Source organism: Catharus ustulatus, chromosome 4 (assembly GCF_009819885.2).
Source record: "Catharus ustulatus isolate bCatUst1 chromosome 4, bCatUst1.pri.v2, whole genome shotgun sequence".
Lineage (NCBI taxonomy): Eukaryota > Metazoa > Chordata > Aves > Passeriformes > Turdidae > Catharus > Catharus ustulatus.
The window spans coordinates 37,315,443-37,342,749 of record NC_046224.1 but is presented as its reverse complement, the minus strand read 5'-3'; the positions used below and the strand labels follow the sequence as shown (position 1 = coordinate 37,342,749).

The 27,307-nt window shown below is 35.3% G+C and overlaps 1 protein-coding gene across 3 annotated transcripts in view; it reads left to right on the top strand.

The window, feature by feature from the left end:
• Positions 1-27,307, top strand: part of GRM8 (glutamate metabotropic receptor 8) — a 315,998-nt gene that overhangs the window by 261,762 nt on the left and 26,929 nt on the right. For all 3 annotated transcript variants that reach the window (XM_033057743.1, XM_033057746.1, XM_033057744.1), the window contains one exon: positions 10,819-11,754. In XM_033057743.1, coding sequence (XP_032913634.1) covers positions 10,819-11,754 — 936 coding nt within the window. The remainder of the gene's footprint in view (positions 1-10,818; positions 11,755-27,307) is intronic.

Below are 27,307 nucleotides of genomic sequence, written 5' to 3'. Positions count from 1 at the left end.
CAAAGTCTTTAGCATGAAAAGATCTGACTCTTCATGAAGAAAATAAGATATGTACCATTAACGTGGGAAATTATCTTAAAGTAGTGTCCAGGTGTTTAGGATTTTGTTGTGTTTCAGCGTAGAATGCACTACAGCTTCTCTGTCCTAAAAGCAGGTTGGGCAAATGTATCAGGAACAGTTTAGTTATAGTGCCTCTATTTTTTGAGACAAGTAAATAAATTTGATCCCTGTATTTCAGCTGAGATTGTCTGTTCCTCTGTCAGAACCAATGAAGGTTTCTGAGGTGAGGGCAACTTTCCCCAAAATGTCAATTACTTCACTTTGCTGAAACATTTATTAGAAGCTAAGCTGCACAGGATATTTCAACTCTGTTTTATGTTACTCTTTGAGAGGTCACTGATGAAGCCAATGGCTTTGTGCTCTCTCTTAGTGTTGCTTATGCTTGGATGGAAAGCTCAGTAAGTAGATACAAAATTGCCCTGATTTCTTCTTTCAGTTACCTTGTTGAAAATCTTTTTTGGCAAAATTTCCTCAAAAAGCCCCTGTTTGACAGTATGAGATGGCTGCTGACTATCTTACTGATCTGTATTGTCTTATTAGTTTTAGGATGGTCTGTTCTGTATTCTGCCAATACTCTCTTTCCATTATCTTATAGTTTGACTGTGAATTCTTTGGGATTGAGGCCATAATTTTCTCTTGTAGATTTGTATAGTCCTTAGTGCAATTGACATCTTGGTCTGTGAGCAGTGTGGGACTAAAAAGAATATATTACCTGTGTGTTGGTATTGTGTGTTTGTAGGAAGGGTTGTGCAGGATAGAATATAGAAGCATTCATTTTTCAGTTTCATGTTCACAGTGCCTTTTGTTCTGATCAAGAAATAGGAAGTAGGTTCAACTATTTAAAAATTGTGGGGGAGGATTAAAACTAAGATTTATCAGCATCTTCATATTGAACTGAGGCTTTTTGTGATTGGCTAATTCCTAGTTTTAAAATAATTAAATATTGAAAATAACAAACTGGTAGGTCATCCCCTTAAGAAATGTAACTTGATAGGATAACATTACTAAACTTACTGGGCTGAACTAAATCAGCTGAAAGTCTAGCACAGTACATTTGTTTCACAGCCCATCACGAAGGAGTTTGGGGACAACAGCTCTTGTTTTGATAAATTCACCCTTAACCACTATGATAATTTAAAGCATGCCATGGTGAGTATCTTTCATGAAGCAATGGCATTTATGAAATGATATAGTCTTAAAATTGAAGAAAATAATCTATATTAAATTCCTTTAAATTCTAATGGCAGTTTTGCTCTGTGTTCCTTTTGTCTGTGCTGAGCTGTGAAGAGGGAAATATCTGGGGACATTGGGGACAAAGGCACCTGACACAAATGGGAGGGAAATACAGCAGCTATGGAGCACTGGGCTTGGGACAAACCAGCTCTAACTTAGGTAACTGTAGGTAAAAGTTAGTAGAGCTACAGGATTTGGGAGGGAGCATGTTTGTTATAGGTATTAAAACTTTCATCAAGAAATGCAGCTAAACTATTAAACTAGTGATGGGTCTTGGGCAGAGCTGAAGAGAGTCTCCAGGCACAAAGAAAGTGATGTTAAAAAACTTGCTAGAACTATGCTCCTTTTCTCAAAGCACTAAATTTTTAAGGTATGCTTGCTGGCTATTTCTGCATGATCAACTGCAAGAAGAAAAAAAATTACCTCAACTAAAACTAAAATGGTTCACATGGTCTTAGTATTAGAGCTGATCAAAACCAGTGAGTTGACAAAAAGTGTGATGGTGGAAGAATTCCTCTCAAAAGGCCATTTATTTCAAAATCTAAATCTTACAAGTTTAAGTTGGAAAAGACCTTTGAGATCATGAAGTCCAACACCATGGTAATATAATGCCATCTTGTCAACTAGACCATGGCACTTAGTGCCACATCCAGTCTTAAACACCTGTTCAATTATACACAAAATTATGGCACAGTCTGCTTTTGGTAACACATAATGACTTCAATTCCTGTGGGTACATCATGAGATTTATTTATAGATGCTCATAAAATTCTCTTTTGAATAAGGGCAGCAAGGACCTCTAGGTAAGAATATGTGACAGAGATTGTCTGTGTGAAACATCTTTATGATATGCATAAAAAGTAACTTTGGAAACCTGATTTTCAGTCTGATACATTGGTACCAATTATATGTTTTTAAAATATAGAAAGTAGATGACTGAAAGAGCTTTTAAGAAATCTGAAGTCTGCCAATGTCCTGTGGAATAGGATATTGGTGGTGTATTTTGGTTTGTTTGAATTCTTTGATTTGGGATAATATTTTATCTCCTGTAAATAAAGGAGCTGTCTTCAGAAGTGCTTGAAGATTAATTGTGGTTCATACTTTCACTAAAGAAAAAAAGAAATGCCTATATTGAGTAGGAGTGCCAACTAGACTTCTGTAAAATTCCATTTGGTGGTTACAGTGCAGTAACAGTAGCAGTTTACTTGATGACGTGCTAATCATTGCACTTTGTGCTCTCTCCTCCCCAAGGCATTTGAGAATAAAATGATGTTTCCTAAGTATTCCATCCACATTAATGTTTCTTGTTTGGCAAATTTAAGAAGATGTTACTTTGCAGCCCTTCCGACCTTTGTACCTAGTATCTGCTAGGGCCAGCAATTCTGAAAGAATCAGAAGAAACCAAATCATGGAAGGAAAAAAGTAAAAGTAAAAAAAAACCCCAAACAAACAAAAACCAAAAACACAACAAAAAACCAAAGAGCACTGCTCCACCCCAGAAAAAACAAACACAAAAGCAAAAAAAGCCAAAACCAACTAAAAAGAAAAAAAAATAAGATAGATCCCAAGCCATATAAAGGCTAGCATTTTAAGACTGTTGTAGCACTAATAAACACTCTCTGTATATTGTGATAGTGTGGTATGGTTATTCCCTTTTTTAGGTTAACAGTGTTTTTCTCTATGTGAGTATTCAGCAGTTATGAATTATGACTTAATTAGTAGGGTTGGTTTCTTTTGAGGTAAAATTACAGTATCAACCCACTAAATAACATATTTGCATTAATAAAGCAAGGCAAATATTTAAACATTTCTATTTATGAACATAAGAATCTTTATATTTTTTATAGCATTCTTTTCAATTTTTATGTATTACCTTAGAGTATCGTTCCCTATAATTAATTTTCCCTCTGAGAATGACTTGTTAATATGTTCAGAATAATAGAAATGTGTTCTCTTTATTTCAGTAATTCCAGAGCTTGGTGATAGTGCAATTCTGAAATCTGGAGATGACAAAGATTGACATGTGAGAAAGCATAGAATTATGAGGATGTTTTTGATATTGTGTCTTTGAAAATATATTGCCCAGTTTTAAAAGAAAAAGATGTTTTAGTCAAACTTTCTAAACTATAAATAATTGTTGGGGGAAAAAGCATTTGAAACCTGAGAGACGGACATCAGTTCTATCCCCACTTGAACCCCACGTTTTCAACTAAAGTATCTTCACTCCTATCTGTATGGCATCTTCTCTCCAGTCGACTGAAAAGATCGGATTCAAAAAGGTTAAATAATTTGCACAAGACTGTGGACTCAGATTGCATCAGAGTCTTGTAGGCTTGGCTTAGAGACCAAAGCTGCACCACTAGTAATATCTCCTTCCTTCCATCCTTCCTGCAGTCCAGAACATTTTCTATCATACTTGCTTAAAAATTATACATTTGTGTAAATAGTATATAAATATTCAAATGTAAACATTAAAATAAAAATTTTGTTATATTTAACTGTTTTTCCTTTCAGAAATCTGTGAGATAGGTAAGTGGTTTACCTAGGAGGGAATTTGGGAGGTGGATTTAATGTTAGGAGAAATAAGCTTCCATCTGGATGCTTAAAAGTTGTGCTTCTGTTCCTAAAGAAAAAGATAAAAACCTGTCTCTGATCCTAAAGAAAAAGATAAAAACCTGTCTTGTAGTATTTCAGACTGATCCTTTATTACTCATCAGGATTCTTAAACTCCTGCTCAAACTGATACTAGACTGCATTAGTTTTCAACCAGTACATGGTAAAACCAAAGATATAATTCCATGTTCTTTGCAGAACTCTTGGACTACCTATGCCTAAAATTCCAGAAAATGACATCTCAATTGTTAGGAAAAAATTTGCAAAGGATGAATGCTTTGAGTAATTTACAGCAATTATGGCAAATTTGGTCATGATAGTCTTATATTGGCATGGCAATCTGGAGTAATTCTCAGTTTTGTTTTATTTTAATATGAATTGTATATTTAATTGACTTATTTCCCTTCTGCACATGCCTGCTTAAATAGTTCTAAGTTTAGTCTGTAGGTACACCCAGCTTTTCTCTAATGGGATAAGCCTGTCTGGCAGACGGAATGCAATGATCATTATATTTACACTTTTAATGAATTTCTTTAGTTGAACCAGTTTCAGTTTAATTTTCGATTTTAATGGTTCAGATTATTTAATTGGACAAGGTTCATGAAAGTCTTTAACTTTTACTGTGAGAATAGGTATATAACACAATTAAAGAATCTAAGTACCAAATGTAATTCCCTTAATTCACTCACTATGCTCCTATGATGGACCTTTTGTCAGAAGCTAAATACTTCCAGGAACTTGAGACAAAAACAAGAAAAAACCCTAGTGATAGTTGGAGGTGTTATTTCAGTTCTTTGTCATTATTATAACTAAGAATCAGAATGCCTATTACAAGTCCTATGATTTTATATGGAAAACTCCTGATGGCTCTGAAAGTCTTGGCTAACTGACTACAAAATAAGATCTCTGTCTCCTCCCACAACTATTTAATTACCACTTGCATTACTCTATCCAGAACTTACATAATTCATTTGTTACAATAAGACAATTAAACATTCATTTTTTATTTTTAAATTAATATCTGGCTCTAAGATTTGAAAGAAAATGAAAATTCTTTCAAGTGATAATATAGCACGATCAGAAACATTTAAAAATTACCCAAGTGATGTACTCTGAAAAACCCTCTGAAGGTTGTCCAGGTGTCTTTGTTTTGTTCATGGATTGGAAAATTAAGTGATAAGTTTCTCCATGATAATTAAGAACGGAGAACAAAGTGGTTTTGTACATATATATTGCACACAACTCAGAAATTATGTGACCTATTAATAGCATTTTTGATCAGTGTCCTCCAGTTGGTGAGAGCATTGCAAAATTAATGAGTTGCCTGATTATTGGAAAAAGATGGGTTCCAGGAATGTGAACGTGCAATTTCTACTGTATCATATCAATCACGAATTCTTTTAGCCAAGTTCTCACATCATTCATCTTTTTACTTTATAATTAGATATTAGAGGGAATTGTGTTTGTAATGTTCATGAAGATCAGAGGTGTTGATATGAAATGGCAACTTTGTCTATATTTTAATGTTTAAGCGAACTGGAAATCTTAATACTCTACATTAAAGCAAATTGCAGCCCCATCAGGCAGATATCTCATGTAGGGATGATTTTTATGTCCATTGAAATAGCAGTGACACCATTCTCTTTTTGTATCATGATGCATTTCACAGCAAATGAATATACCTCTTACAAACATGCTGTCAAAGTATTTCTGATGTTTTCACTCTGGTAAGTATTGGAATAGTAGGAAATAGGAAATGTGAGGGAAATCTTAGGGAAATGTGAGGTATTTCACAGTAGCACATCAACCTGTCAGACACCTTCCAGATTCAGAGAAGTTACTCACGTAAAATTGAGATGATGTTTAAACCATTACTAATAACAGATACAGAGCTAGACTATCCCAGTCCAGCTGAGCTAGATAGTGTCAGATGCAGTTAACAATCAACTTTGCCTTGTAATATACTGTAGTGCGCTGGATCTAGAAGATGTCACATGAAAATGAGGTGACAAAATAAATCTTCTAGAAACCATTTTTGCCCAAGGTTACTTAACAATCTGAGACCTGCTCAGCCTTGGTAGGATCTGAACAGTATAAAGAATGCAGACCCAGACATTTTAATCAGTAACACCTGAAGACATGCAGAATTTGATCTTTTCAATATCAAAGAGCACCTTCTTTTCTGTGGGTTGTGGGTGGTTTTTTGTTTTGTTTTGTTTTGGGGTTTTTTTCTTTGTTTTTTTTGTTTTGTTTTGTTTTGTTTTTGTGTTTTTGCAGTTTTTTTGTCTGACTTTGACCTCTTTGACAGTTTCTTTTCCCCATAAGAATCTTTAGAAATGTGTGCGTAAAGTTAAGATCCCCTGAAGTGAGTTTTGTAATATTTGAACTTCTGGATCACTTTAGGACAAGTTTTCCAAAGTATTTATATTGTGAAAACTGCAGATGGAAACATAGTGGGATTTTCAAAAGCAGTTAAACAGACAAGGCACTTAACTCTCATTTAAATTAATTAGCTATACTGAGCAAGTTCCCCTTGGCACTTCTGAAAGTTTCACTGCAAAGTGTTAAAGTGTTTATGTCTACATTAAAAAATTACGGTTTTCAGAAGAGGATGAGCATCCAGCAACTCCCTTTAAAGCTTGACTATTACAGGTTTTCACTAGTTCTGGAAATTATAATAGTCCCTTGTTCTGTGTTCCCAAATGATCCTCCTTTGTTTTGTAGTTTCTTAACAGTTCCTGCTGTCATTTAGTGTATAATCTCAGAAGTGAGATCAATAGTACTCGCTAATAAAGAGAGAAATGTAATGGGTGAATCTTCTGTACAAGTTCAAAAAACTGGAATCTTTGATACATACAATCAAAAAAATCAGTGAAAAAACTGAAAGAGAATTATAAGACTACATTTACTTATTATTTTTATATTATGTCAAGTAATAGCTCAAAAATACCTGATAGGCAAAGACTGCTGCAGGTTGTGGACAGCTGGGAGTGAGCCGGATGACCAGAATTAGCATGGTTTTTCAATTATTAAGGTCTGCGTATACAAAAACACTTAACAGAGCAGTTCAAGTGTAATAAAAGCACGGTGCTCACTCTGAGGTATAGTTTCCCCTATCCTAACCTCTGCTTCTTCAGAAGTACAGCATTGTCTAAGTTGCAGTCTGAGGATATATACACATCAGCATTTTGGTTTCAACCAAGAGTCGGCTTGTGAAATGAGTCTGCTAATTATTCCCACTTAGCACACTTGCTCATTGTGGAGTGGGTCTTGGGCTAAGTGACGTGGGCTGCTTTTGGCTGAAATGAAAACAGAATATGCTTTCCAGAAGGACAGTTAATCTTCATTGATGATTACCACTGTTCAGTCCACTGAACCATGTCAAAATTAGGTCAATACAGCCTTCTTCTGCAGACTCTAATTTCAAATACAGACCAATGCGAACTTCAAGTCTTTAGAATTAACAGCTTTGCTCTGCTGGTTGTTTCTTACTGTGGAAGATTACTGGTTAATGTAGCTATAAAGAGGGTTGTCAGATGGCTGTGTTCATGGGAGAATCCCATCTTTCCACAAACTTCCAGAGTTATCATCCTACAATGACACAGAATTTTCTTAGATATGCAAGTATTTTGAAGGGATTTTCAGTTTCAAATACTGGCCAATGTTTCTTGGGACTATATCTCTTCTTTTGCCTTAAACAGAAAATGAAATACAAAACTAGTGAGCAGGAACTAACTTTTGAAAAAACACTTTTTGATAAATATAGATCACCATAAATGTGGGGGTTTTTTGCATAGAAAATAAATCCAGAAAATCTAGATTTTAAAACATAGGATTTATACCTTGTAAAATCCACCTTCTCCAACCATTCATTCTGGTTGCTTTCTACATTGATTTAGAAATCTTCATTCTTTAAGATTCTATTTGTGCTTGACTTTTTCTATTGCTAACCAGTCAATAGTGCTTATATTCATAATTAATTTATTAGGGAAAAAATTCTTTATCCAGTGAATTTTTCAACATTCATAACTTTATATAACTTTAAATGCTGGAAATGATATCTTTTTTAGTTTGCATCAGATGTATCAGAGTGAAAAACATATATCAATCTTTACCAGTTAGCTTCAAAAGTAGGAATTTGTTATGTCATTGCCAATTTTGTATCAAGATTGTGATGACTATGCAAAATACATCATCTGGTGACTATGGAAAGGAAAATCATTTAAGCAATTAGCTTCCTCAAAAGCATAAGAATAACCCAGATTTGTATGAAACAGCTTTGATAGAGCTCCAGCAGAGCACTTGATGCAGTAAGAAAAAATTCACCTCTATTACAATCTCCTGGTCTTAATCATTGAAATCCTAAAAGCTCACATAACCCCTTGTTATTTCATCTACTAGACATGAGGAAAAACATACTATGATGAAATCAGCATGATAGCAAAGACAATTCACCTTCACATTGTTGCTAGGAGAATAAATACAAAGCTTGTGATTTACTCACATACTACAATAATGGAGGCAACAGCAGGCCATGGTCATTAATCCATAATGATAGGATTATCATATAAGTATGATAACATAAGATAAGTACGGTAAGTTTGGGATGACTCAGAAAGTAATGGTACTATATATTGGCTGGATTATAGCACACAATACAGAATCACCAGGAGAGTAGACAAGGAGAGTAGACAACACCTTATCCAGCACCAATTTAGAATGGCATGGATAGGCAGAAAGCCTGACAGGATAAATCTTAGGTGTCCAATTTTTAAATATATTTAAATTAGCAAGGTGATTTAATACCAGATGAGTATTTAATACCATGAGGCTACAGTGGTCCTTATCTGGCATTAGGAATCCTAAGGTCATATTTACTGTGTTGTGAATCGATGGCTTAGATAATACAGAAAATTCCCTTTTATCTACAAGAGCTTCCACCTTACTAAAAAAAAAAAAAAAATTAAAATCCTTTAATTTTACAGTTATTTATAATTTTATATGCTTTTTTTCTTGATGGCATTTTAATTCACTAAAAACATGCCTAAAATCTCTTCATGGTTTGCAAAACATTAAAGTGCCTCAGGTTACACTTCACATTGGCAATGACATAACAAATTCCTACTTTTGAAGCTAACTGGTAAAGATTGATATATGTTTTTCACTCTGATACATCTGATGCAAACTAAAAAAGATATCATTTCCAGCATTTAAAGTTATATAAAGTTATGAATGTTGAAAAATTCACTGGATAAAGAATTTTTTCCCTAATAAATTAATTATGAATATAAGCACTATTGACTGGTTAGCAATAGAAAAAGTCAAGCACAAATAGAATCTTAAAGGATGAAAATTTCTAAATCAATGTAGAAAGTAACCAGAATGAATGGCTGGGGCAGGTGGATTTTACTTCTGAGGATTCAGGATTGTCTCCCACTGAAGTCCTCGAGTGACTCTGAGGGCTCTCAGAGCTGGTTTCATAAGTGATTCTTGTCTCCTTGTCACTCTGTGGTCCCTTGGAGTGGAGAACAACATCAAAGTCCTGCACTGAAGGGGCACAGAAGAAGGAGGATTCTGGCTGCTTGTTGCTGCTTTATTCACCCTGTGCAGTTCTGTAACTGGTGCTCTGGCTCTCTGGGCAAGGCAAATAAGGCCAGCAATGCTACATTGTGATTTCCTCTCAGGTCTGTTAAAAATTGCTGGAAAAATAAACTTTAAAGGCCAAAATTACCCCTTTTTATAAGCTGTCCTCGTTCTGTCCTCCTCCAGAAGGAACTGAAAACATTCCTGACGCCTGAAGTTTTGTTACTGCTGTTTGGCTAATATATAAAGCGTCCAAATGAAACAAAAGTGCTAAGTACTTAATAGACAAGAACAAGGAAAGTGCTTTGTCCTTAAGTACTCACAAAGGAATGAAAGGTGAGGCCTGGAGCAGCAAGGAGTGGTTCTGGTGCTCAGAAGGAGCTCTGCTCTAGCCACAGCTCTGGACCCATCACTCACAGTAACCTCTGCAGAACAGGGCTTTAACAGTGGTGGGCTAAGGACAGCTGGCACCAAACTCTGTGATAATTTAAAGTAGGAAATTCTTTAAATCTGAGAGTTTCCTATTCAGATTTCATTTGCAGGGCACGCAGGAAGAATACAGAAGTGGATGAAAAAAAGTGTATTTTGCTAATGTGCTGCTGTGGAGAAAGCTAGGATTTCTAGAACGAGATTGCATTGTTTTGTGCAACAAAAAGATCCCTGGACTTATATCAGAAGAACTAAAGCAGTAGTCAAGACATCTTTTTCCATTATTATTCAGAAAGCACTGTATACTTATTTTAATCTTCTAGGAATATAAACAAAACACTTTTGAGCATTTCAAGGCTTCGAAGTTGGAAAAGTATAAAATATCCACGTTTGTGGAAGGGGTGGCATCACAGACCTTTCTTTTCTGGTACTCTTTATTCTGCCAGTGCTGATGCGTGGAGATTTTAATGTATTTCTTTACTGTACCAGAAATTGCTCTGAAGCTCACTCTGAAAATAGACTTACTTTGTAATTAAATGTTTGAGAACTACTGATACTTATATTTGCATGTGATTAACTTTATACAGCACTGTGTATGGGGCTTTTTGCTTTTAACCTAGCCTGGAGTCAAAAAATATCTTTACAGATGTCAATTTGGTCAGCAGTAAAGAGGTAAATAGAAACTAATGACACTCATCAAGCCTGTGGCATGAATGATTTATTGGACACAATCATTTAACACTTTTTTAAAGTCAGTGCAAGGGAAAGAAACAGGTTTCTTATTATGGTAAACTGTATTTGTGCTGTCAGCATGTAGTGATTTATGACAAACCTGTGGCCAGGATTAGGATATTATAAATGAAGGAAAATAGAAGTCTCATTAATTTTTTATACCCACAGGTAGAAGACATGCAGTGGGCTAACAGAGAACACACTCACCCAACCTCTGTCTGCAGCCTGCCCTGTAAAGCCGGGGAAAGAAAGAAGACGGTGAAGGGAGTGCCCTGCTGCTGGCACTGTGAGCGCTGTGAGGGCTACCATTACCAGGTGGATGAATTCAACTGTGAGCTCTGCCCCATCAATAAACGACCAAATGCCAACCGTACCGACTGCCAGCTTATCCCTATCATCAAACTGGAGTGGCACTCTCCTTGGGCCATCGTGCCTGTCTTCATAGCTATCCTCGGGATAATTGCCACCACCTTTGTGATCGTGACATTTGTCCGCTACAACGACACGCCGATCGTCAGGGCCTCTGGGCGGGAGCTCAGCTATGTGCTCCTCACTGGCATTTTTCTCTGTTACTCCATCACTTTTTTAATGATTGCAGCTCCTGATACGGTGGTCTGCTCATTTCGAAGGATCTTTTTAGGACTTGGCATGTGTTTCAGCTATGCTGCATTGCTTACCAAAACAAACAGGATTCACAGAATATTTGAACAAGGTAAAAAATCTGTCACAGCTCCTAAATTTATTAGTCCAGCTTCGCAGCTGGTGATCACTTTCAGCCTCATATCCTTGCAGCTTATTGGAGTCTTCATCTGGTTTGCTATTGACCCACCACATACCATTGTAGACTATGGAGAGCAGAGGACACTTGAGCCAGAAAATGCCAGAGGAGTTCTCAAATGTGACATTTCAGATCTTTCTCTCATTTGTTCCCTTGGATATAGTATCCTCTTGATGGTCACATGCACTGTTTATGCAATTAAAACAAGAGGGGTTCCAGAGACCTTCAATGAAGCAAAACCCATTGGATTTACTATGTACACAACCTGCATAATTTGGTTAGCTTTTATTCCAATCTTTTTTGGTACGGCCCAATCAGCGGAGAAGGTAAGTGATATGTTTACATATCAAAATACTACTCTTTTTATATTTTCATCTCTCAATAATTACAGCCCTGAAACATTTTCATTCTTACAAATAATTAATTCTGAATGGCAAAAAAACAATCAGAATTCAGAGACAATAAAAGTGTATGTTTCAAAAGGTAGGCTCCCTGTGTATTGACACAAGAAACTGATTGTGATTGCTGTGTGACTGGCATAAAAATGTTGACAATTTCTCAGTATAACCTTAAATGACTGTTTCTTCTAACTTGTTATTGCCCTTCAGTGATGCTGTGGCCTGTTACATGAAGCACTATCAATCTTTGTTATCATCCACAGATCTGATAAATCTGGTTGCATTCCACAAGCCTAAGAAGATCAACTTACATTTGTCAAAAATAATGAAGAAAAATACTGGGGCAGAATGAAAAGAATTACTTTTGTCTCTGGTTGACACACAAAACTTGAAAAAAAATTAAAAGAACCAAAAATAGAATAGGAGAAAATGAATGGTGTAAATTAATATAAGGCATAATTCACTAATTATTATATGAATGCAAAAAGAGAACAATTTCCTGATAATTTAATAAGAGACTAAATGGTTCATACTTGGATGCAAAACACGTCAGACATGTAACTCTCCTTCTCTCATTTTTAAGGGAAAGCAGAGGTAAATGTCGACTGTGTAAGTATTTATTGAGGTGACAGTGGTGGAAATGACGAGTTAGGCAGGGAAAAGCAATAATATTAGCATCAATCTTCAAAACTACAAATATTTGATAAATGGGAAATATAAGAAATTAAAGTCAACAATCTTTCACATGAATTCTTGTCTTTTCTTCTAGCAGGTGTTTTGTATAATGTTTTCAAATATTCATTTTAGTTTAATTGGAAAAGTCAGCATGTGTTCACTTATAATTGTGCAAAGGTTTGATATATCTCTCGTTTAGAGGGCACCCTTGTCTGTGGAATTAGAGAACAGTTCTGTATACCTTGATGAAACACTTTCTAATTCAAACAGAAGAATTGTATGGTGCAGAGAGTGTGGCAGAAAAAACATTTTCCTCACTAAAAATTGAAGCAGGCTTACTGAATTGGATCAGGCTTATTTTCATGGCTTTTTGGATTAAGTCAGGGAAGTGAGTACCAACGTAATGGCTTATCACAGATAGAATAAGTTAAAAAATCCCATTTGACATAAGAAAACATGTTAAGCAAATAGTTTTTAAATTCTGCCTTTTTTGTATTTGTAGGCTTAAGTCACAAAACTACTTTGTTGTATAAATGTGTGGCACTTTTAACAGCTTGATCAAATCAGGTTTATGGCAAGGACTTGAACCAGAACAACTGAGCATTGAAATAGGAAATATTTCTCTGCTGGCAACCATGCAGTGACTTCGATTTACACCATCGGTTCACCTTGGCTTGTAGTAAAGGATGATTTGGTTTCTACATTTAAAGACAAGATTAATGAACGTCACTTTTGCATTTCTTTCCTGAAACCCAAGACTGAACACACAAATGATGCTACTTCACACAACTTCTAACACTAAATTCCACTTGTTGATTGTAATTTTTTTCTTTCTAAATTATTTGTTTTTCTTCCCTCTTCTTTATGGAGGGAAAAAATGCTGAGTAGCTCTATAATTCAAACAATTCTTTTCAAAGTGCGTCTTCTTTTTGCTGCAAATAAAAATGTGCTTCCACAGAGAGCATTACAGATGTCTTCATACCAGTTTACATATTCCATACAATTAAGATACTTCTCTGAATGGGATAAAAATGTAGTATCTTACTGTACGCATATGTATGGTCTGAATAAACTTGTAGTTTCCTAGTTAATGCATAACACCATAAGAAACATTCTTAAAACAACAAGAATATTTTATTTGAAATTTGATATTATGATTTTTTGGAGGATGAAACAAATGAAAAACTTGCACAGACTTCTTTTGGTGCTTACTCACATTGCAGTTATTTTAGAATCCTGAAATTATTTTTTTTTATGGCTCGAACTTACTCAGAGAGAACAGAGCAATAAAAGCTGGGGATTTTAAAGTGTTATTTTAAAGCACTGTTTCCCTCATGAAATGTTTACAGTAAAAAATTTATCACGACATTTGTTATGTGCCAGGGGTACTTCCAAATACTAACTTTAGATACACTTCTGTTTGAATAATGAGTAGTTAAAAGTTTTCCAAAATGTTTTGAGGAATATCAGTTTTCCTAGACTTTAGCAGTGTTTACAATAATAGCAGAAGTTACTAAGCATTTCTTGAAAAAGAGGTTGTACTTACTCAGTACTCAATTAACACTAATTAAATAACAAACCTACTGAGCAGCTCTTATTTCACTGTCAGTCCAACTGACAAACAAAAAAAGTACCACCAATGCTGAAAATAGGTGTCTAGATCCAAAACTCCAAGCTCACCCTAGGAAAGTTAGCCTAACATTTAGTAGACTTGGTGATCAATTCTTGAATAATATACTTTTATTCGCAAAAGTATAAACTTCCTAAGAAATTCTTTATAAAGTCTAGAGGAGTGTAAACCTGTAGAGTCGGCACAAGTCCATAATCAAGTCCAATTGATTGTTGGCATCAATCAAACTTCAAATATGCATGAGGAAGGCAATTTAAATAAGCAGAAGTACTTATCTGCAGACAGACTAGGAATCTTGATTATATGTTCTTGCTGCAAAGCACAGAATGAGAAACTGCTTTCTCTCTTCTGTGCTCGTGAAGACTCTTGGGTCTCTAGCTGGTGAATGCAGCTGAGGTAAATGCCTGAATTTGCATGCAGACATGTCTGTAAGAAAAAACCCAGTAAAAGCTAAGGTAACTTGATAAGATGCAATGGGAATATAGCTGGTTTATAGTCTTGACATTTGTAACAGTCCTTTATAACAAATGCTGTTTCTTTTAATTTTTATTATCTCCATTTACATGTAAGTTTGAAACTAATATACAATTGAGAAAACTACTGTACATTATTGAAATATACATATATATATATATATGGATGGATAATTTAAAAAAAATGTTAAAGTACCAATCCAAAATACCCTGGCATAATTCAAGCTTAGTGGCTTGTATTGGTCTCCATGTTTACTAATTTGGACTTATTTTCAAGCAGCAGAATATAAATTCCCAATGCTATTAAACATGCTATTTTGAGACTGTAATTCTTACAGAAGTTCTGCAAAGGAAATATGAACATTGACTTTAGGTCCTGTGTGATCTTTATTTTTTTTTTCCGTCTGGTTCATAACTTTGTCCATTCATGCATTCATGTTTATGCCTGTTTTGATGACTCCTTTATGAAAGGAACCTACTACAAAAAATTAAATTATTTCAGTGTGTCATTAAACTGTATGAAAAATGACCCCCTAAGACATAAACCACTAATTTTCTAACACTTGCATTAATGTCAGTAAGGTGCTTTAGAGGCAAAGGGGAGAAATTCTGTGAAAAAACATTCTGTGAATATACCTTTTCTCTATGTCATGCACATGTATATGGCAAAATACTGGGAGTACTGGAATTATTTAGGCTAGAGATGTCTGAAATGTCATAATGACCAGAATGCCACTGAAAAATATATTGAATAGTTGAGTGATTAAAACAGGTGTTTGAATTCCTATGTAAAATTAAGTTAAAATGGCAGATTGCACTAAAGCCTTCTGAGGATAGATGGCTGTCTGAAGTACAACCCTGTTTAATAAACTGAACTTTGTAAATTGCATTCCTTTTAGCATTTTTGACAGGTGGATAAATCATGTTTATTCACAGATTATTATTACACATCATTGTTATCAGACATAATTTATTATATTAATCTGGAAAGATTTTTCTTGAATGAGAAGATGGATACTTGTTCCCGATATTGTGAAAGAAGAGATGTTCCACTTTCTGCTTAGGAAAGACCATAAAAACATGGAATAATTTTTCCTTCTTCTCCAACTGGAAGAAATTGCAAGGTGTAATCTAACAAGGCAGATACAGTTTAATTTTTTCCAATTATTCTGACAAATCTGATCTCTTTTTTCATAACAGCTATATAGACAAATTGTAATTTTAAAATAGACATTTTCCCATAAATTTTTATGCTTATGATCTTAATGTTCCAGCTGTTTTCGTGCTGGATTTATTGTTCGGTGGATCTTATGCTTATATCCATCTGTTTGTTGGTAACAGTAAAAGAAGTTAGAAACAATACAAAAAGTATTCCACAATTAATTTGACTTGTAACTTACTGCTGTAATTGTCAAGATAAAGAAATTCAATTCTCAGTGGGAGGAAGAGATTGTTCTGTCAGTGTAGTAATATATGTTCATTACCTTAAAGAAAACATATACTAATGATAGTTCAGTTATAGACTTCTTACTTCTCCCATATTAAAAAAAAATAATTTATACGGATCATCTTTTGTGTGTGTGAATTATGAATTCTTGACTAAATTTATTCCTGTGACTGCAAGAAAACAGCATCTTTGACGATTCCTCAGACTGTGTCAATGAGCAGCACTCATTGAGCTTGTTCTTCACCTCAAAGCATTCTCTACTAATCCTGATCATATTTTGAGATCTAGCTCTGCAGGTAGTCCATGCAGTACACATCATGGGAAAAAATCCAGAAAGACAACATTTATAAATTTAGCATTTCTTTCATTTTATGAATAATGTTTGGCTTGATTAGACTAGAATCTCTGTTGCCAACACTGTGTGTAGCATGAGGATTAATCTGAGGGCTATTTGAAACAGTTTCTCATTTTCATTATTACAGGAGCAGAAGACTGCTGAAGTCATATATTCCACATTCAGCAGTTTATCATTGTTCAAAATGGCATTTCTGTGCACCTAATGGTTTTTTTTGTTCAGAATCCTTAGAAAATGGGAGGACTTGTAAGATTATAAAAACACTATCAGTACTTTAATTTTTGCATGTCTGAAGTACAAGATTCATAAAGAGCAGCTCAGACAACTGGACTTGTTTAGCTTGTTTCTACAACCTTCTTTAGCAAGGACAGTGTTGCTTTTCCTCCCAGGTAGCAAGTGAAAGGACAAGAGAAAATTGCCTCAGGTTGTGGCTGGGAAGGTTTAGGCTGGATGTTAGAAAAAAGTTCTTCACTGAAAGGGTGGTCAAGCATTGAATAGGGAAGTGGTGGAGTCACTGTCCCTGGAGGTATTTAGAAGACATAGATGTGGCACTTAGGGATATGGTTTAGTGGTGGACTTGGCAGTGTTAGGCCAGTGATTGGATTTGATGATGTTAGAGGTCTTTTCCAACCTAAATGACAGTGTTATTCTATGTCTTGGAACAGAAAATTAGTTAAAATTCATCTGATAGAAATATCCCTCCCTCTCACTGGAAATCATGTTAAAAATTGAGAAACTTTTCATCCTTCTAATTTCATGTTTTTTCAAATGTAAAATTTCATGAGCTAAATAATTTCTATGCTTCATAATTTGCTCTGATTTTTGACCTAATCCTTGGCAGATATTAGGATTTTGTTGTTCTACTGTAGAAGCAGAGTTTAAAAGAAGACGCGGGCAAGAGTGTGACCAAATTGCAATTTATGGCCCAATCTTCCTCTGTTGCCTTTCTGTCTGAGAGGAAGTTCCTTGCTCCTTGTTTATCACTGAGGCAGCATGTTCCCCTCCAGCTGGAAGATATTCAGTGCACTGCAGGCCATGGTCATTGCTGGGTCCACCCCTGGCTGAACAAACATTTTCAGCAGCCCCAAATCTGTTTTCCCTCCCAGCCTCCCACGAGCTGGTGCTAGAGAACAAAGGAGTAGTCATACTTCTCCTGGGTGGCAATGTAATCTGCAAAAGATACCTGTAATGAGAAACCAGTTAGAGATCCTCCTGTCTTTCAAATGTTGCTTTGTGAGAACCTCTTCTAAAAATTAGTTCTTAAAAGAAAAATGTGATTATGTTATTCTTTTTAAAACATTTATTACATTATAAGTGAGACAAAACTGATGGGTTGGGTAATTTAAAATATTGTAGGCATTTGAAAGCTTTTTTTTAGTTTCAACATTTTCTATCCTTGTACATTTAAACTGAAATTTGGAAGCAGAGCAGTTCTGATATTTAAAGAGCATTATTTCACAAGTTTTAATCTGTTTCCAATATCTTAAACTGAAAAATTCCCGGATTGTTGTCTCTAATAACAACCTTGCATTTAAAAAAAAAAAACTTGCGAAAAGATTTTAATGAGTTTTCAGGCAAGAAATTTTTTAGAAAATACTATTTTTTAAAATTTCTAACCCCTGTTTAGATTTTTTTTGTTATTCAACATAGTGTGTACCTGACTTTCAGCAGATTTTCTTGCTGAATGACTGACCGTGCAAAGTTAATGCATATGTAATTTTAAAGACTGGACTTTATTGTTTTAAGATATGCCTATTGCCTTTACAGAAAGATATAATTTCCCTGTTTACTTTTATATTAATGAAACTACAAGGATTTTGAGTATGTATGGTGAACACTGATTTTAATTATGGAATTACAGAATTAACTCGGTTGGAAAAGACCTTTAAGATCATCTAGTCCACCCCATGATAAGTTTTCCAGGACATATCACAGAGAGAAACAATTCCAGCTCCTCCAAGACAGAAGTGTTTAGTAAAATATATATATTTTAGTTTTTTAGGCCAGTGAGGTGCTCATGTGTGCACCTGAGGCTTGCAAACCCCTTTCATTTCTGCATAGCTGCGTGTCTGTTCCAGCATGAGCATCAAGCTGGCATACCTAGCTGTAGATGTTGAAAAGATGTGCACCTGCCACATGATAGAAAACAGTGGCATTTTGCTTGTCTGACATGTTTGCTTCTGGCCCCATCATGAATGATGGCTTTTCTCCCAAAGTCAGGAATGAGCTGCCAGAAAAATTAAATTTGCCTGTGATCAGCTTCCTACCACATCCTGGGGAATGTCAGAGAGTTGGTAAGATGTAGATGAAGATGGAATTGCATGCTAAAGAATGTTAAATAGGTCTTTTTGGCTACTTGCTGGCTTCTGTGATAAGTAGTTAATCCTAACTGAGAAGCAGAAACAATTTTGTGAAGCACAGATAGCTAAATAACTCATCATCTTTTTCTTAAAAAGAAAAGAATAATCATGGAAAGCAGTTTGTGACAGACCAGAAATGTTTCATAAAGATAATATTGAATAAATTATACTTTAGCTACTGCATTTTAGGAATCAGATTCACCTCACAAAAATATAGATCTTTTGGCTGTGATTTCTCCAGTGTGAAAAATCTGGTTGTCTTCACCAAGTGCAAGTTTAAGATAAATCCTTCCAGCATTAAAAAAAAAAAATCTTAGGTTTTTAGGGCACTGTAAGGGCTGGTTTAATTTGCATAAAGTAAAACCAGTGATAACACAAACCATACGGAAAACATCTTTGAGCTAATTTATCACTTACTGAAAAATGTTTGTAAGTAGACAGGAAGAGGGATTTTTTTCAGCTAAGAAAGATTTGATAAACTCACATCCTGGGGAAAAAAAAGCTATGGGTAAGAGAAAGTTAATTGGAACTATCTTTAACACTTATACTCTAGTTAAGACAAATAGAAAATCTTTAAATAGAACACTGTCTAGAAATTGTGTTGGAACTATTTCTGGGATGCTCTTGGGAAACTTCACATTCTTGCCAAGTTAGAAGCAGTACATCAATAGCCTTTGTCATAGCTTTAACAAGGCTTGCACATTTCTGAAAGCAAGTAAACACATGTATGAAAGGCAGAAGAAACAAAGAAGGCGTTTAAGCTTGGCTCTGAGTAAATATTCAGCTTCTAGTCTTTCTTATTTCCTCCTACAAGAATTCCAGTTTTGCATAGGATTCTTACCAGTATCAGTATTTTGATCTTACAGATAGGATAAAATGCTGTGGACTGGTAAGTTGCCATGCATAGGCTTAGCCTAAACAGCAATGCTTATACAAGCTCATCACATACCACCTGTTGAACTTGATACCAGTTCCCCACCACACTGGTGAACTTGATCCCCATGAGGCGATCAGCACCTAATGAAAACCATATTACCCTGTATTTCCTTTAGACAAATAACATTTTGAAGTACAATTATGGTGACTCTACTAAAGTGTTTGCTAATCACAGTAGTTTGGTGTATGTTTCAACCCCTTGTGACCATTCTGTTGAAGATGGGAAGATGACACTAAATTGAACATCCTGTCAAAATACAAGATCCAGACAAAAAAATCTGATGAGATACAAGGACAGTAAAATTCATAACAGAATTGATAAGTTCAATAAAATTCTAAAATTTCATGTAAGTGATAGTGAATTTGCAATTCATGTCTCATATAAATAGAAACACCAGGAACAAGAAATGACGGAAGTCTGATTTCACTAAGACTAGTGAGCTTTATACTTACTCTTGAAAAACAAAACTAAGTCTATTATCTATAGCTACATCTATTATCTAGAATCTATTTCATTAGATTTTTAATACTGAATATGAATCAGTGTGTGTACAAGCTTTTTTTTTCTCATAGCTCTTTACTATATTGCATGAAATGAGAATAGCTAGTATAGAAAGCCCAGCAAAAGCAATGATTTTAGTACATATAAAAGAAATTTATATTTTTTTAAAAAAGTCTTTAATTGGTCATATAAACATATTTTTTTAAGTTTATCTTTCAGTTTAAGTGAATCTTCCTGACAGGGAATGAAATTACCATAGAGAGATGCAAGAGAGTAAAAATTTAACGATAGTAGAACATTATGTTTCTTAGTAATCCAAATAAAAATAGGTTAATTATGAAATATTGTCTTAGGTTTAGACACTTATTTTCAGTAATTTTTTATTTTCCTTAAATGGTGCTTTCCAGACTTGAGAGTGTCTGTAAATAATAATAATCATCATCATCAGTCAATTTACCAGAAATATGATCCTAATAGAATGGTCAAATGATTGTTTTCATGGTGATTATCAAAGTTTTGCTCATTTGATATAAAAGGTATTGAAGTGATGTTATCAGGCTCATTGATAGAATTGATGACACAGCACCTGCATAAATCTATTTTGTACAGAAAACTTCCTTATTTTTACAATTGTGCAGTAAGAATAACTAAACAGTGAAGGGGAGGAAGGAGAAGTACTTGATTTTCTTTTTTGTTAACTTTACTGAACTCAGATGGAATAGATTAAGAGCAGGTATTGTGAATGCCATTCATTCAAGCACTGCAAAACACTTCCCAATTACTAAACAACAAGGTCAGAAGGAGATTAGAAGAGAAGAGGGGAACTACTTACAAGAGGGTGTTTAATGGAAAATAAAGGAAAAGATTCTTAGCTCTGAGGCTGAAGAACACACTACATTTTGCAAATGCCTTTCTAGAAGAAGTCATAATTGAATGAAGTATAGCAGAAGAGCTCACAGCAGGCAAAGCATCTATCTCCTAATCCAGTTGTCAAAAAGGCATGGGCAAACCAATGTGGCATGATGCTGAAATTGGTCCCAAAGCCCAAAACTGCTTTACAAACAGTCTCTGTAAGGGAATTGTTTCCACCATATGTTCTCCTTAAGAACAGATCTACTGAAAGGGTACTTTAGATTATGGTACAAACTGAAGCAGCTTCTTCCAGAACACATCACCTCCTATCCTTTTGAGCCATTGAACTGCATAAAATTTTATTGATCTACAAAGATCACACACCTCCATTGAGGTTTCCAGATTCCAGGTTGGAAATTTCTCTGCTGTTTCTCCAAACTATTTGCCTTGTCAATGAGGTTTGTAATTTCTTTGTTTCCAGCCACCACCAAAGATATAACCTTTTCAACCTTCAGTCTTTTGCTGTTTAAATCCTCTTTTTTCTCTGCTTGCTTACTTGATAGTTTATCCAAGATACAGCAGTCATTGCAGCCAGTACTGTTTTTCTTTTTATATTCCAATATCTTATATCCTTAGCATCCTATATCCAAATTCCTTGTTCTTTTCTGTGTGACTTATGGCTTAAACTCTCAACTCATCTCTGTGTCTCTTCCTCCTTTACCTCACAGTTATTGATGATGGCATTTTGTTATTGGCGTTTACTACTTCCACTCTTAAATTTAGATGGTATTACAAACATTTCCTCCTTCCCCTTTGCTCCCCTCTGTGCAACATTCTCAAATTTGTCCAAGTTCTGGTTGTTTTGTTTTATGCTCTGCTTCTGAAAGGTTCTGGTAAAGCCACAATCAAGTGAGTGAGAGCTTTGCCAGTGATGTCAAGAAACAGTGATGCTTGTTCCTTTAATACTTTGTCTTTATGCATCCCATCTGTTTCAAGCTACTAAAAACTTCTCTAAAGGGACCTGTGTAAGTTGGAATTTTGTGCATCTGTGTTATATAAGAATATAACTGTAGAATTTGACATTGTATTTTTCATTTTTTATCTAAAATGTAGGTCAAATTTGACTTGGCTTAAAATTGAGCTGGTTATCCTGTACTTTTGTGTAGCTTTAATAACCAGCCCGTGTGTGTTTGAATTCTCCTGCACACAAGGAGAAGGCATAAAAAATACATTACAGACAGTTATGGTTTTCTAAGCACCCAAAACAGGGAAAGTGTTAAGTACATTATGTCCTTAAACATTGCTTTAGGGGAGAAGCTTTTAAGCACAAGGGAGGCATAACAGGAGGAGACAGAAATGTGTGTTGTGCTTCCTCCCATCTCTTAGGCAGGGATGTAACTTTTTTTGGCTTTTCTCTTTCTCTTTGTACCCATGTAGCTCTGTATGGTTGTTTGGCAGGTATTTGCCAGACTGGGGGCTAAAGGGAAGTGCTGTCACCTGGCACTGCTGCAGCTGCACTTGCTTTGAGAAGGTGGTTGAGAGCACGACATTTTAGGATTTTACTACATTCATTTCCTCTCAAGGTCACCAGAATATACAAGGAAATGTCAAAACTGCAGTTGAGCAAGCCTCTTCTGTATGACAGAAGTTAATGTGGTTTCTACACCTCACTGCTGGAAAAAGTTATTTGTGTTGCAAAACAGTGGCAGTAGGCTGAAGATCTACTTGTTAGAAATTATTATATTGCAATGAACAGATTTTTAAGTGCTATCAGTTTTATGTTATAGAGTGCCCTAATACCTTGCAGAGCACTGTTTGACTATAAGTCTAATTAGTAATTTCTGTCTCCTCTACATGAGTGAAATAAAGGCTTTTGTAAAATTATACTAGACTTTTAGCCTATTGAATGAAATTTATTTGTCATCTGAATATTAACACAAGTTTTTTGGGCCTCTTTGCCTGTGTGTGAACACAAGCATTCCACTTACTGTTGTTGTGCACAGATGTAGACAGAAGAGTGGACCCCTACAGTTGTAAAATGGAACCAGCACATGTAATGCCTGAAAGCCAGTGCCGAGACCTATTTTTTACTGCAGTTAACACTACCATGCTGTTAAAAATGACAGAGTATAAGCAAGTAACTTAGATCTAACCTGTCAGGTTAGCCAGCAGTGATGTGATTCTGAGCAACAGAGTGCTTATTTTCTCAGTGATTTTCCCTTTTTTATTCTAGCTTTTTCAGTGCTGGTAAACAAGACTCTCTTCCTCCTACAAAGTCATCCATTTGGGTGAAGTATGTTTCACAGAGGCTCCAAACTCTATGCCTTATTCACTTATTGTTGAAATCACTTTTTCAACATATTCACAGCTCATGTCTGCTTTTTCTTCCCTTAACCAAGGCCTTTTTTCACTTATTTTGAGGAATCACACTCCTTAGGAATTTAAGTGTGCATGTTTTCTTATTCAGGTGATGACTGCATTTTGCTCACAATATAATTAAGTGTTATATTAAGAGTTATATTTATGTTAGAAAAGAAAAAGAAAAGAAAGCCCTCTGTTACATCCTAGAAGCTTCAAGTGTTTGGATTTGTCAAAGAACGTTAAGGATACTAGAGTACATGTAATTTCCAAAGATGGGCCCTTGTTGTCCTGTTTCTTCACTTGCACAAGTGTCCCCCTGTTGCAGTCTATTAAAAATATACTTGTCTGCAGTTTCAGATATCATGTCTGCTTATTTCAGGTCAATACACAGCTGTCTAAGAGAAAATGTAGCTATTTCACAGATACAGAACAGTTGCTGAGGAATTATTTTAACAAACAGTTGTGTTTAGGGAGCCATTATGGCTGGAGATAACCTTAACAAAAGGAGATCGTTTTCGTGGAAGGGCTAGAAGTCTAATATTTCAATTTGTTCACGATATTCTGCTATAAATTCAGCCATCTAGCACTTGATTTCCTAATTCAGAGAATTTTGTATCTACTAGATACACACAGTTAATGTAAAAAGTCCAGTTCCTTTATATTGTTTGCTTATCTGTCTCAATATACAAAAATGACATAATTCCTTGTATTTGTTTTGATATGTTCAGTTGTCTTCTAAGATTACCGAACAATTTTTAGAAGAAACAAAGTATCCAGTACCTGTTCTGAAAAGCTTATGGAGCAACAGATTTCTGTTTTCATTGAACAACCTTCCTGGACTTTTTTCAAATGAATGACTAGCTAAAGATTATTATGAGAGATCTCCTAGGACTGCACAGGGAGAATGTTTTAGTAAAGGCCTCCTTTTTTTATTCCTGCATTCTGATTTGGTTATGCAAATGAGGAGAAAGTAGCTGTCAGAAGATGGAAAATTACATGTGGGAATATTGAATTAATTCTCAGCAAATGGTATTTGGATCACTTATAACGTTAATTAAGGTGGGCAGGACATTTGGTGGAGTTGTTGTCCTGAACGTTTGCCATTTGGACAGACTTTCACACAATCACTGTACAGAAAATGTTGTTGCTTTGTACATAGATCAAAATTTTTTTTCACAGCATGAGAATGCCAGGTCAGTGGTCTTCACCTCTCTTGCCAGTATTCCTACAAGTCCAGGCATGAAGCTCTACTTTCAAATTTCAGTTTAATTAACAGGTATGCATGTTGGTTTAAGGTATGTTAAGCCACTTTTTTGAGTCCCTATGGAAAAATATAATTCCATGATGCTCTCTAGCAAGTTTATGCTACTGTTCTGGGAAATATTAGATCAAGTCCCTCCATTCTAAAGAATGGTTATGAGGTAAAACAACAAAATATTAACAACATTTGTGATGTAAAAGGATGCCACCACCTCTTCTGTATCTCATCACTCTATTTGATTTAATTAGTTTTTCTTTCAAGGGCCTGATAAGAAAATACATTATGCAGTGATAAATAAAATACTTATTAATTAAAAATGGTTAACATTATTGAGTTTTGTTTTTTTTTTTTTTTCTGTGAGCAAAACTAGAATAAATACATCTGTTTCAATCCCAAACAATTTTTAAATGATAGCGTATTTGCCAAATCAGAGGTAAAAAAATTGTTGTTGACCTAAGTTCATTATCTTTCATCCTTCCTTCATGGAGTGCTGTATACAATATTGTACACCAACCCTAGGGGAAACACAGCCTTCAGCTGCAGCTGCTTGTAAATGGGAACTGATGACTAACACAGAAAAATTACACAGCTCCTTTCCCAGGAGATAAAGGATATCTCAGGATATCTCTGCTGAAATGATTGCTGCCCTTGAATCTGTTAGTGACATGAAGAAGTGTGACTAGTAGTCTTTGTTAGTGGTGATCCCATGCAGAATTCAGCACAGTTCTCTCTAAATCCACTGGCACCCAAGGCAGGGCTTGTTCAGCTCTGCCTGGTGTTCACAAGCAGTTCAGTGCCAATGCTCCTCAACAGTTTGATGCAGCTTCGTGATCGTTCAGATGTACCTGAATATAAAAATACAGAATGGGTGCTCAGCTGTAGTGAAGTCTGAAGGGATTCTACTGTGGTAGGAGTTTGTCTATCCAATGGATAAGTTTTACTTTTATAATGAGTACAGGATCTGAATGCAGAGAGTAAGAGGCCAAACTGGAGTGCCAATGCACATCACCATGGTATGTTATGCACTCATAAAAGTGTGGTGGGCGATCCCAAAGCAGCTATTAATTATCCAGATACACAGTTAAGGCTTCATACATCTGTCAGAAACCAAGAATCTAATGATATTTAAAAAAATTATAATGATAAAAATAGTGCATAATATAATTTTTTAGTGCTATAAAAATTTCAAGGGATAAATATCATATTTGAGGGCTTAGTGTAGTATCTAGAAATTAATAATGAAGATAACAACTTCAGAGAGTAGCTTTTTCTGTAATTAGGTAACTTTTATAACGTCCTCTGAAGCACCTTACTTTGGCCACTCCTTAAGCCATGGTATTTGACCACTTGGATCACACCTAATCTATTTTGATAACTTCTACATACTTAATAATTAAAAAAACCCCCTATGTTTCATTTTTTGGTATATATTTCTAAAAATAAAAAAAGCTATTTGTCGTAGAATAAAGCTGTAGGGGTTTTCCATGTCACCATTTTTTTTCTTCTTATTGGTTTCCCATTATATGGCATTGTTGATAGTGTTTATGAGCCCCTGAAAATCTTCTATGAGCTTTTGAATTTTTGTTCCCCATCTGTTTTTTGCAGCCCTACTTCATGTGAGAGATCTGATCAATCTTTCCATACAAAAGATAATATAGTAAAACTAATCACCTCACCCACAATCATGAGGTAGCTGTGGTTATAAAAAAAATATTTCATATAAGATCATGTCTTCATTTCTTCATGTCTTCATCCTGAAGTTTGAAATTTGTATTCTCTCAAGTTTAAAAAAAAAAATGCATCTGTAAAAACTGCATCATATGCTTTGATTTTCCACTTGCATAGCCACAGCATACTTTTTACTATTTTTTTTTCTAAGTGGAGAAAACAAATGCTCAATTATTTGTGATTACTTCAAGATGCTTTCATCTGATAATGCAAACCACTGTGTTAAATACCTTTCCAATGCATAATGTATGACTTCTCATCCTAGGGAAGCTTTTAGGTTTATGCAGGTCATGAAATTTCCTAATCTGACATAATTATTGTGGCACTAACAGTTTAAAAAGTACCTCTTCTTCTAGAAGAGTCTCCTAATCTACGGGGGGCCTGTTCTGACAGAACAGTGTTGTGTGGCTTGTGGACAGACTGCTTAGTTACTGCCTTGGAGGTAAAATGGGGACAGTTGCCTCCCTCACTTGGCCTTTCTCCTGGCTGTGTCTGTCTCACAGAGCTTCTTTTTCTTAAAGGGCTTGTGTCCTGGTTTCAGCTGGGATAAAGTTAATTTCTTCTCAGTAGCTGCTTCAGCACTGTGGTTTTTAAAAATATTAAAAATGTATAATTACTGTAGGAAAACCAGTCTGCAGTGTATTTCAACACAAAAGGAACATGAGATAACCCCCGCTGTACTTAATGGTCACATGGTATTTGAACAGAGTTGGTGGAGACAGCAGTGAATAAAAGAATGCAAGATCACAGTGACCCCCTTGCAAGGGAGCCAGACAATGCAGTTTCCTCATGGCAATACTTGTTCTCTAGACAGATCAACTGGGCTTTATTTGGCAGTGTGCAGACATGTAGAGTATGTGAACGCACTCAGCCTAGGCTTCTAGTCAATATGCTGAGTTCC